The following is a 13018-nucleotide window of genomic DNA, read 5'->3' as shown; positions in this document are numbered from 1 at the left end:
AGCTTTATTTAGTCTCTCAATTTTTAAAAATCACTGATAAGGAATCAAATTTAGAGGTTAACTTTTCTGAATATTAATTATCCAATAGAAAACTAAAATCCCTAGTAGATTAAAGACCTAGATGTAAAGGGCAAAGCTATCTATCTCTCTTTTTTTTTTTTTTTTTTTTTTTTGAGATGGAGTCTCACTCTGTCACCCAGGCTAGAGCGTGGTGGCACAATCTTGGCTCACTGCAATCCCCACTTCCCAGGTTCAAGCAATCCTCCTGCCTCAGCCTCCCAAGTAGCTGCGACTACAGGCATGCACCACCATGCCTGGCTGGTTTTTGTATTTTTAACAGAGACAGGGTTTTACCATGTTGGCTACGATTGTCTTGAACTCTTGACCTTGTGATCCACCCGCCTCAACCTCTCAAAGTGCTGGGATTACAGGCGTGAGCCACCGCGCCTGGCTCTATCTATCTCTTAAAAGAAAATATTGGGCCTGGAGAGGTGGCTCACATCCATAATCCCAACACTTTGGAGTCTGAAGTGAGAGGATCACTTGATCCAGGAGCTTGATACCAGCCTGGGCAACATAGTAAGAGCCCATCTCTACACAAAATCTAAAAAGCAAAAAAAAAAAAAAAAAAAAAAAAAAAAAAAGGAAATATTGGAAAATATCTTCATATCTGTAGAGTAGGAAAATACTGTTAAATTTATACCATATGAAAACCAAGATGTTTTGGTCAAAGATACGATCGAGTGAAAGACAAACCACAGAAGGTATCTGTAACACATATAACCAGATAATTAATATCCATAGTATATAAACAATTTCTTATAAACCAATGAGGAAAAGGTAGAAAACTCAATTTTAAAAATGAGCAAGTAGCTTGAATGAGCACTTTATAAAAGATATTCAAGAGGCCAGTAAGCCTATACCAGCTACTAAGGAGGCTAGTACCATCCACTAAGGAGGCTGAGGTGGGAGGAACACTTGAGCCCAGGAGTTTGAGACCTGCATGATCACACCGCTGCACTTCAGCTGGGCAAGGGAGCAAGACCTTGTCTCTAATTAATAAACAAACAAGTAAGAAGCCAATATGCATATAAGAAGGTGTTCAATGTCATTAATCTTCAACAAAATGCAAACTAAAAACAACAAGGAGATACTACTACATAACCATCAGGTTGGCAAAAGTCAAATCTGTACCAAGGGCTGATGAAGTTGTAGAGCAGTAAGTGTAAACTACCAAACACTGCAGGTGAGAGCAGACTAGCACAATCCATTTTGTAAAAGTGTGGCATGATTCAGTAATCAAGTATGTTCAATATGGAAATGTATGTTTACATGTGCCAGGATTCATACATAAGAAAGATCACAGTAGCATGGCTTATAGTAGCCAAAAACTGCAAACAACTTCAAAGGTCAATAGTAGAATGGATAACTAAATTCTGAAATAATTCTATAGTACACTACACAGCAATGAAAATCAATGACTGCAGTTACACACAACATGGAAGACCCTTTCAAACATAATTGAGCAAAAAAGCAGCAGAGCTACATACAGAATAATTCCATTTCTATAAAATTCAGAAGGCAGCACAATTAAATTATATTTTTCAAGAAGGTATACTTATGTAGCAAAACTATGAAGAAAAACAAACAGATGATTATCATAAAAGTCAGGCTAGTAGTTACCTCTAAAGGGAGGGAGGGAGGGAGCGAGGAGGGGCCTCTGGGGTGCTGGGCAAACCCACCTGTAACATTTACAGGGCTTAGGCAAGGGTTCAAATAGAGACCTACAGACCATACATCTGAATATTTACATATTTAAAAGTTATAAAACAAGCATACAAACTATTAAATATTTTCTATCCTCCTGCCATAATAAATATACCTTTACAACTAACTAGAAGACCAGGTTCATATTGAGTTTTGTATTTGCATTCCATGGAGAAAAGCAGTGGTGCAGGGCAAATTGGCCACTGGCTCACTGCCCACTGCCCCCTCTCCATCCTGCACTACAAGCTCTATCCCATACTCTACTCCCCACTGACAGCTATCCTTAGACCGCCCCTTATACCTAGGGATGTATACACCAGCAGCATAGTCCACTCCCAGGAGGACAGACCCCAGGGGAGAGACTCACACAGGCTCCAGAAAAAAAGCTCAGGGCCATTTGGGCAAGAAGGTCTGAGATGCTGGGTGCTCAAAGCATGGTCTAGGATGGAAGGGTCTAGGCTCCAAGTGAGCATATTCCGTAGGCTCCAGAATATGCTCTGTGGAAAGGGCATTGGTAGAGGAGGGACAAAGCAGATCCCTCTAAAGCAGCAGGCCAAGTCAGGGGTCCCTCTTGCCAGGACCAGTATTTCTGAAGAACTGGGTAACATTATATTTCTTAACCTGGATCGTAATAACATGGTTACTCACTTTATACTTATTTGTTAAACTATACATATGTTTTATGTACTTTTTCACAAATAACAGGACAGATATCATGTGCCTGCTTACTGGATGCACTGAAGGACACATATCACTTTTGAGATACCTCTACCAAAAACCCATAACCTTCATCTAACCATGAAGATCCAATCACACAGATACAAATCCAGAAACTTTCTACAAACCAACAGACCCAAATTCTTCAAAAACATGTCAAAAAAGACAAAGAAAGGCTGTAAAAATCATTCTGAGCTGAAAGGAAGTAAACTGACATGAAAACTAAATGGACTGCATGATTCTGGATTGGATTCTGGATCATAGGGAAAATGCTATAAAGGACATGATATAACAATTGATTAAATTTAAATATGGGCAACTGACATTACATCAACATTAAATTTTCTGATTTCAATCATTATACTAGGGGTATATAAGAATATGTCTTTATTCTTAGGAGATACATCCAGAATATCTCCTGGATATGCAGGGGTGAAGGGTCATAATGTCTGCAACTCACTCTTAAATGATTCAGCAAAAATTCTGTGTGCGTATATGCACATGCACACGTATGTGCTGTGTATGCGTTGGGGGGGTGATAAAGCAAATGCAGCAAAATAATAACAACTGGCAAATCTAAGGAAAGAGCATATGCACTGGACTGTTCTTGTAACTCTTAAAATAGTCTCAAAACAATTCATTTGATCCAGCAATTCCATTACCAAGTATATACCCAAAGGAAAATAAATCACATTAAAAAGATAACTGCACTCATATGTTTAGAGAAGCACTATTTACAATAGCAAAGATATAGAATCAATATAAGTGTCCAGCAATGGGTGACTGGATAAAGAAAATGTGGAATACTACTCAGCCATAAAAAAGAATGAGAAAATGTCTTTTGGGCCGGGCGTGGTGGCTCACACCTGTAATCCCAGCACTTTGGGAGGCCAAGGCGGGCGGATCACAAGGTCAGGAGATCAAGACCATCCTGGCTAACACGATGAAACCCTGTCTCTACTAAAAATATAAAAAAATTAGCCAGGCATGGTGGCAGGCGCCTGTAGTCCCAGCTACTCGGGAGGCTGAGGCAGGAGAATGGCGTGAACCCGGGAGGTGGAGCTTGCAGTGAGCCAAGATCTGGCCACTGCATTCCAGCCTAGGCGACAGAGTGAAACTCCGTCTCAAAAAAAAAAAAAAAAAAAAAGAAAGAAAAAATGTCTTTTGCAGCAACATGGATGGAACTGGAGGCCATTCTTTTAAGTGAAAGTAAAATACAGCATGTTCTCACCTGTAAGTGGGAACTAAATGATGTGTACACATGGTCATAGAGTGTGGAATAATAGACACTGGAGACTCAAAAGAGTGGGAGGGACTGAGGGATGAGAAATTACTTAATGGGTACAATGTACACTATTCAGGTGACAGGTACACTAAAAGCCCAGACTTCACCACTATGCAATATATGCACGTAACAAAACTGCTCTTGTATCCCCTAAATTTATACTAATTAAAAAATAAGAGCCAGGTGCAGTGGCTCACGTCTGTAATCCCAACACTTTGGGAGGCCAAGGTGGGTGGATCAAGAGGTCAAGAGTTCGAGACCAGCCTAGCCAACATAGTGAAACCCTGTCTCTACTAAAAATACAAAAAATTAGCCGGGCATGGTGGTGGGCGCCTGTAATCCCAGCTACTTGGGAGGCTGAGGCAGGAGAATCGCTTGCACCCGGGAGGTGGAGGCTGCAGTGAGCCGAGATCACGCCATTGCACTCTACCCTGGGCAACACTGCGAGACTCCGTCTCAAAAATAATAATAAAATAAGATACTTGCAAAACAAAAAGTCAAAAAAAATAGGCCGGGCACGGTTGCTCATACCTGTAATTCCAGCACTTCGGGAGGCCAAGGTGGATAGATCACCTGAGGTCAGGAGCTGAAGACCAGCCTGGCCAACATGGTGAAACCCCATCTCTACTAAAAAATATAAATATTAGCTGGGAGTGGTGGCGGATGCCTATAATCCCAGCTACTTGGGAGGCTGAAGCAAGAGAATTACTTGACCCAGGAGGCGGAAGCTGCAGTGAACTGAGATCACGCCATTGCACTCCAGCGTGGGTGACAAGAGAGCAACTCCATCTCATGAAAATAAATACATAAAATAAGAGTTTAAAAATTAAACTGTAGAGTTAAACAAAGGTGTTGTCTATAGGGAGAGGAACGAGATGGCTGAAATCGGAAGTAGTATAAATGCTATTCACTTTGTTCATTCTTCCATTTCATCTGTACCTTTCAGATTTTGTTCATATTAAAAAATTAATTTTAACTTTGGGGAAAAAATCCTAGAGCACTGAAAGGGAAAAACATTGGCAACTGTAGAAATAAGAAAATGTTTTGTCCTTAAGTTTATCGTTAAATCACAGCCACTGTCAAATGGTAACTCTGTAAAGTCAGCCTATGAAGTGCTCCTGCATATACACACCTGGGAACAGAGAATTCCCTTTGAAACCCAATGGTTTCCATGTACAATAAGAGGCATAACTTAACACAGATGCACACGTTCTACTTCCAGGACAAGCATAAATTTGTAATGTGTTTCATGGCCTTCATTAGATAATCCAAAAAGTACAGCACAGTTATTCACACATTTGCTATAAAGGAAAACTCATTCATTTTCATCAACAACTATTGGTGACATGGTGCAAAGCCCTGCAGGTGACATGTGGAGATGTGTACAGCATGGTCACTACCCTCAAGAAGGCAACTTAGCAGAGCAAAGAGGACTTAGACAAAAATCCTGGCTATCACACTGTAGCTATATGATTTTCGTAAGTTACTTCACCTCCCCGGGATTCTATTTTCTCATAGGTATAATGAGGATGCCGCCCAACTACCTTTAAAAATCGTTGTAACGAATGACACTATATATGTCCAGCATATAGAATAACAACAGGTACTCAATGAAAGGTAGCAAATAATGTTTACAATTATTACAATCTAATTAAAATAACAGAACATATGCCCAAGGCTGTAAAGCCAATTAAGAGCCTAACTACCATTGGAATCCTGATTACTCCAAGTTTCTAATCCAAGTAGATTCACTATCTCTATACCCCAAATAATATTAATATAGGCCGGGTGCGGTTGCTTATGCCTGTAATCCCAGCAGTTTGGGAGGCCAAGGCGGGGGGATCACCTGAGGTCAGGAGTTCGAGATCAGCCTGGCCAACATGGAGAAATCCTGTCTCTATTAAAAATACAAAATTAGCTGGGCGTAGTGGCACATGCCTGTAATCCCAGCTACTTGAGAGGCTGAGGCAGGAGAATCGCTTGAACCCAGGAGGCAGAGGTTGCAGTGAGCCGAGATCACGCCGTTGCACTCCAGCCTGGGCAACAAGAGCAAAACTCCGTCTCAAAAAAATAATAATAATATTAATATATGCAGGTGTTTTTGTGGGTGGACCAAGAGTCCTAAGCATACCTTTGGCAAAATGTATCACTCTCTTAGGCACCAAGAAAAAGAATACTAGATCATATGGTTATTTTTCTCATTAACCAAGAAAGATTTTAGGTCAAGAAGTGATACACGCTGCCTGCACAAGGTACCCTGGTCTTTCCTAGGACCCTCTTGTCCAGGAACACATATCCAAATTAGCCCAAAAGCTAAAGCCAGAGGAGGTGTTTCCTTCAACTAATTTTCAACCTTCTTTTGCCAGCAGACATAAAATTTACTAAATTAAGTCCAAGCATCTCCTTCTAGATTAGTGGCAGAGAATTCCCTTTATATTATTTTGTATCCTATAATCTAATTATACCATTAGAAAGCTAGACTAGAGGTGAAGCCCTGCTCATTAGCAAGGTGACAATATTTCACACTAAATAGTTGACTTCCAGGCATCTGTGAAAGATGCAAACCAAGACCCAATGATTACAATGAATAAAGCCATACTTCAAGCCTATTATGCTTGAACTCTTAATTCAGACTATTCACTATGTGTTCGTTCTCCATTCTTCCTAGGATAATGTGGGCATGAATAAAAGGGAAAAGGCACTTAAACATACTTAGAGACAAAAAACCATTTACTCATATTAAAATATTATCTCGTGTGCATGGCTATCTCAAACAATAAGTAACATACCAAATCATAATCAAACATGCAAAGTACCTGAAAGAGTGCCACCTGTCCTGGGATAGGCAACTTCAACATATACTTCAAATGTGGTCTCTGGATTCTGCCTACAAAAGAAACAGATCGTGATTACTGATGAGGATTGAGGCAGCTTGGTATAGAACATGTGGGCTGTGGTATTAAACAGACCTTCATGGAAATCATCAGCTCACAACTTAATGACCATGGAACTTCGGACCAGCTACTCTATTTCTCTGAGCCCATGCCTTCCTAAACTACAAAATGAAAACATCTAGCCAGAAGAATGATTGTAAAACTAAAAAAAAAAAAAAATATATATATATATATATATATATACACACACACATACAGGTCAGGTGTGGTGGCTCATGCCTATAATCCCAGCACTTTGGGAGGCCAAGGTGGGAGGATCACTTGAGGCCAGGAGTTCAAGACCAGCCTGGGCAACATAGCAAAACCCTGTCTCTACAAAAAAAAATGCAAAAATCAGCCAGGCATGGTAGTGCACACCTGTAATGCAAGCTACTTGGGAGGCTAAGGTAGGAGGATCACTTGAGCCCAGGAGGTGGAGGTTGCAGTGAGTTAAGATCATGCCACTGCACTCCAGCTTGGGTAACAGAGTGAGACACTGTCTCAAAAATGAATAATAAAATTATATACATATACATTATATACATATTAAATTATATACATATATATGTATAAAATTATATACACATATATACACATACACACACACAAATTGTCTAGGCATGATGTCTGGCACATAATAGGCTAGCTATTACTATGGTTTTACAGATGTCATATTTCCAGTTTCCACAGCTAGATCACCAAACCCAGAGGTAGAAATCTGAGGAAACTCAGACCAAGGCAACACCAGCACAAAGTAGCCCTCTCCTCAGTATATTCCAGGATAAAGCACAAATATGACAAGATTAACTTGTTTATTTACAGGTTTTCAAGACTTAAACAAGAGGAACAGTGTATCTCACTAGATTATTGTGAAGACAAGATGCCAATCTAAATGTAAGACACTGTTCCCACGTAGTTCATGATAGTTCATGATCTTCAGGATTCTAATGGGCCTTCACCTGTATTGGCAATGGTAAGTATATGAATTTTCATTATTATACTCTTTTACTTTTTTATTTCATAATAGTCCATAAATTTCTTTATTTATTTTGAGACAGAGTCTCACTCTGTTGCCCAGGCTGAAGTTCAGCGGCACAATCTCAGCTCACTGCAACCTCTGCCTTGCGGGTTCAAGTGATTCTCCTGCCTCAGCCTCCCAAGTAGCTTGGATTACAGGCACACACCACCACACCTGGCTAATCCTTTGTATTTTAGTAGAGATGGGGTTTCACCATGTTGGCCAAGCTGGACTCGAACTCCTGACCTTAAGTAATTCACCCACCTTGGCCTCCCAAAGTGCTGGGAGCCACTGCACCCGGCCAATAGTTCATAAATTTTTAAAAGATCACAGAACAGAATGTTAACGGTTAATTCCAGATAATAAGAGCATTGTGGTTATATCATTTTTACATTTTCTCTTTAATTTCAAAACTACCATAAAAAGATGTTTCCAGATGAAATAAAAACCATTTAGCAGAAGAAAATGTTGTACTTTCAAATATCTGTAACTTAATTCTATTTTAAATCTGACAACAAAGATGAGGTAAGAAACTTTCTGAGTTGCCTAATCATGTCTAAGGATTTATTTACATCAAATAAATACTTTTAATATGCCCAGTGGCATCTACTTTTCAAAATCGCAATCTCAGTTATCTCATTTCGTCATTGTCATAATCCTGCGAGATAGGTGTGTCAGGCATTACTCCAGTCGTACAAATGAGCAACCTCAGGCAAAGGGAGTCTAAAGTGACTTGTCTAGAAACATGGCCAGGACCAGAACTTATGCCTCCTGGTCCTCAAATCCTATTTTACTTGATTCTAGGATGAACTGTTTCCCTCCACATTTTCACATCTCTTACAACCGATAGCATTTTACAATTCTAAGAGCCAGCATTTTTTTCTTTCTTAGTAATACCTTAAATTATGGCTCATGTTATAAATAATGACATTTTACACTCAGTAAAAAATGGTAATACTCCCTCTACGTCCTTAGGAGGGAAAAGAAAAATGTGTGTTTTGTGAATCAGGAATCTACTTACTTCAGGGGTGTAAAATCGTCATTTCTTCCCCAAAGAGAAACATGGGCTTTTGCTTTCAAGTGTCTGTAGCAAAGAGTTGGCTGCTCTAAAATTCAAGGTATTTAAATATACCTTGTCAAACAGACTTATTTTTTAAATCAGACATTAAGTCACCGTATCTTACTTATAAAAAATTAAGTAAACTGAAGTTTCAAGAGGACCTTAAAAATCTGTTGTGCTCTTTTTTCCCTGCAAGAGGGTACAAAATGATCTTGGCATCTTTGGCATATGGGACCCAATATTTGTGGAAAATACCATATGCAAACACCCCTTTCATTCAAAAGATCTTAAGGTAGAACATTTGATGAAAGAAAGGGAAGTTCTAAGGTCATCTTTCATGAGTAATAGGTAGTATAATCTGAAGAGCATCAGGAAGATTCTCTCTGAAACCTCAAAATGTCTTTCTTAAGCCTAGATTGCAACTGGCTGAATTTCATCTCAGAATTTCATTCCTTCTTTATTAATATAACAGCCTTCAAAGTGTGTTCTTCAGGATCCTAGGACTTCATGGAGGTTCTTTAGAGCTTCCCACATTTTTACTCAAGTTTCCATTTTTAATTTATTTTTATGCATTTTAAAAATTGAAATAAAATGAGCATGCAGGTGTTGTATCCAAACTTTAAAACACGGGGACACCAACACATTATCCTGTACCACAGGGTGTTTTGTACAGCCCTGCTATCTAAGTGAAAAATGGCCTAATGTATATACTCATTGTTTCTGCTGCTTCTTCCTTTCTCTAACACACCCCAACCAGGCTTCTGAACCCACCACACCACTGAAACAACTTGGTCAAGGTAACCACAGACCTCTGCATTGCTAAAATGTATTTAAATCCTCAATTCTCAGTGCTCATCTTACTCGGCCTGTCAATAGCTTTTGATAGTTGATCCATTTGCCCTCCTCCTTGAATGTCTTTCTTCCCTTGCCTTTCAGGATGTTGCTCTCTATTGGTCGTCTTCCTACCTCACTGGCTACTCCTTTCTAATTCCTTCTCAGGTTAGCTCTCCTACTGTCCCTGTCCACACTCATTGCTTAGATGATCTCATTCAGTCTCTGGGCTTTCATTACCAAGCATGCAAGCCCCAGTCACATCTCCAACCTGACTACTTCTTCCCTGACTCCAGACTCCCTTATCCAGCTACCTACTCAACATCCCCACTGGGCCAGGCATAGGTGGGTGATGCCCAGTTACTGGAGAGGCCAAGGCAGGAGGATTGTTTGAGGCCAGGAGTTTGAGGCCAGCCTAAGCAACATAGAGAGACCTTGTCTCCAAAAAAAAAAAAAAAAAAAATCCCAACTGGGCATCTAAGAAGCATTTCTAATTTAACTTATCATATTTTTCTCCCTCAAACCTGCATCTCCTGAACTCTACTAGTTGCTGAGACTAACAAAACTTAATGTCATCCTCGACTCCCCTGTTTCATATGCCACAGTCAACCAATCAGAAAAGTCTACTGATTCTACCATCAAAATATATCCAGAATCTCAAAGTTTCTTAGCACCCCCAAATACAACCATCCTTGAGAGATCACCATCATACCACCTCGATTACTGCAGCACCCTCCTGACAGGTCTCCCTGCTTTCTTCCTCGCCCCTCTAGAGTCAGATCTCAACATTAACAGACAGTAATTCTTTTATTCTGAGGTTCAGGTTATGTCACTTCTTTGCCCAAATCTCCTAAAAGCTCCCCACACCACACAAAGTCTAGTCAAAGTTGTAGTCCTGAAGCTGGACATTGATAATGATTGTCCCACAATATGAATATACATAATACCATTGAACTGTACACTTGAACGTGGTTAAAATGGGAAGTCTTATGTGAAATTTACCACAATTTAAACAAACAAACAACAAAAAAGAGGGTGGCAGTGCTTAGCAACACCTACAAGGTCCTACATGATCTGGCCTCTGCCTACCTGTCCAACTTCATTTTATACCCCTCTCCCCTTGCCCACTCAACTCCCGCCACAATGACCTTCTTTATGCTCCTCAAACACACCAAAGAGAAGTCCCATCTTACAGTACTTTATAGTGATCTTCACACAGGTGGCCCTTGTTAGCACTGAAAACTCAGCTTATACTTTGCCTCCTCAGAAAGGCCTTTCCCAACACACACTCTATCACCTAAGTTTAATTCTCTGCATTATACCTGTCACAATCTTGGTTTACAGTCAGTATCCTTTCTCTAAATGTAAGCTGCTGGAGAGCAGGGATCTTGTCTATCATGTCAAGGAGTGTTTCCCTGGTGCCTGGGCAGTGACTGGCACATAGCTAGTGCCATCTAAATACTGGGTAGAAGGCAAAAAGAATACAGTTGCCTTCCTGAGGTCTAAAAGATTTCAATAAATGATGGGTGTGATCATCCGGTTCCACGATTCTCAAACTTTAGCATGTACTATAATCACCTGGAGGGCTTAACTAAAAGATTTCTGTTCCCATCCCCAGAGTATCTCAGGTAGGACCCAAGAAGTAGTATTTCTAACAAGTCTCCAAGTCATCCTGATGCTGCTGGACCCGTGACCATACTTTAAGAACTACCAGTTAAGTAGAATTCTTCCAAATAATTTAGAATATACATCATAAACATAGGGGACACCACAATAATCCATTATTTCAATAGTGGTTTTGCAATAAAAAATACATTTCAAAGAAAAAAGGTATTTGTGGAAACAAGGAAGGTTATTCCTCTTCTTCTACCACTATCCATAGTGACTGCCTCACTCTAATGAGTCATAATAAAGCCGCCTAAGATTCTTACTTAGTTCAAACAGCTGGCAGAGTTCTATTCTATTACATGGAGTCAAGGATTATGACAGTCTCAAAAAAAAAAAAAAAAGAGCTAAAATGCTAAGACCAAATTGGTCTATAATTATAAATTATAGTCATGCTTATCTATGATCATTTCCATGTTGCCTTATGGAAGAAGTGGTGACTAATGTTGTGACAGGTTATGTAACACACCAACAAATATACATCAGTTATTTTAAGGGCCAGCGAAACCAACGCAGATAGAAGCATTCTCTATTTCTCTCCAAATCAAAAAAAAAAAAAAAGTGCCTCCTCTAAATGCAAACAGCCAAGCAACCCCCTTACTTAGAATTTTCATTAAGCCTGTAAACAATTAAGACTATAACAATTTCCAGAGGCTCTTGGGACCACCTTGAGATTGCTCATCCCTCCATTACTCTTCAGGATATTTAATATTTTTAACTTCTTGGCTAAAGGAACTGAAAATCCTATTTCTGTCCTATTAACACTCACTACTAATTTGGTACATGTAATGATGCTGAGAATGCCACATTCAGAGCCAATTTTCCAATATGGACCCAAGTTTTCCCAGAACATTTCATGATACATCTTAAGATATTACCATGGAAATGTCCTGGTTCTGCCATGATATCCCATTATTAATTGCCTCATTCTCCTGTAGACTCCTAACCCTGCCCACCTGCCAAGCATTTTTTTTTTGCCTCCTACCCCCCATCTTCTTCAGTCTTGCACCCTACAATCCAGCCATACAGATCTACTTGTAGCTCTCTAAGCAAACCATGCATGCATGCCCTAATTCTATGACAATTATACCATTTCCATACACCTAACACCACTTACTGCTCCTATGTGCCAGCCATGATCCTAAGCACTTCACATGCATTACCTCAGTTAGTCTTCAATAACCTCACAGGTAATATTACTCCCAGTTTAGGGATGAGGACATTGAAGCTCACAGAGGATAAACTGGCCAAAGTGACGAAGCAGCAGAATCAGCATGGAACTAACTCCAAAGACAATAACCACTTTACTATTCTACATTATTCAATTGCTCTTTTGCCAAGAACAGTCTTTCCAGCCTTTTTCACTTGACAAACTCATTCATCCAGCCTCAGCTCAGGCACTACCTCATTTCTTGACAACCCTCCCACCTCCCCCTTGACCCGTGAGCATGTGCATGCACATGCACACACACACACACGCACTCACTCACAGCCTAGACTGGGTTAACTGCCCCACCTCTACGCTCCCAAGGCACCCTGTACTTCCCACTCTCCATGCTCTCACCATATTCAACTCTGGTACAATTACAATTACTTGGGGGGCTTTTTAAAAATCCTGACGCCCAATCCATATCACAGATCAATTAAATCAGAATCTCCAGGCACTGATATTTTTTAACTCCTAAACTTATTCCAAAGAACAGCCAAGGTTGAGAACCACTGGTGTGTCTCAGATAAAATAC

General features: G+C 40.0%; 1 protein-coding gene across 6 annotated transcripts in view; it reads right to left on the bottom strand.

Moving 5' to 3' along the window:
* Nucleotides 1–13018, bottom strand: part of DENND1A (DENN domain containing 1A) — a 544396-nt gene that overhangs the window by 488593 nt on the left and 42785 nt on the right. For 5 of the 6 annotated variants that reach the window (XM_025359631.1, XM_025359633.1, XM_025359634.1 and 2 more), the window contains exon 2: nucleotides 6586–6656. The exons of the other annotated variant lie outside the window; for it this stretch is intronic. In XM_025359631.1, coding sequence (XP_025215416.1) covers nucleotides 6586–6656 — 71 coding nt within the window. The remainder of the gene's footprint in view (nucleotides 1–6585; nucleotides 6657–13018) is intronic. 6 annotated transcript variants of the gene reach the window in all.

This window comes from Theropithecus gelada, chromosome 15, assembly GCF_003255815.1.
Source record: "Theropithecus gelada isolate Dixy chromosome 15, Tgel_1.0, whole genome shotgun sequence".
Lineage (NCBI taxonomy): Eukaryota > Metazoa > Chordata > Mammalia > Primates > Cercopithecidae > Theropithecus > Theropithecus gelada.
Note: the sequence above shows the minus strand (reverse complement) of the source record. Positions and strands in the feature narration are given on the sequence as shown.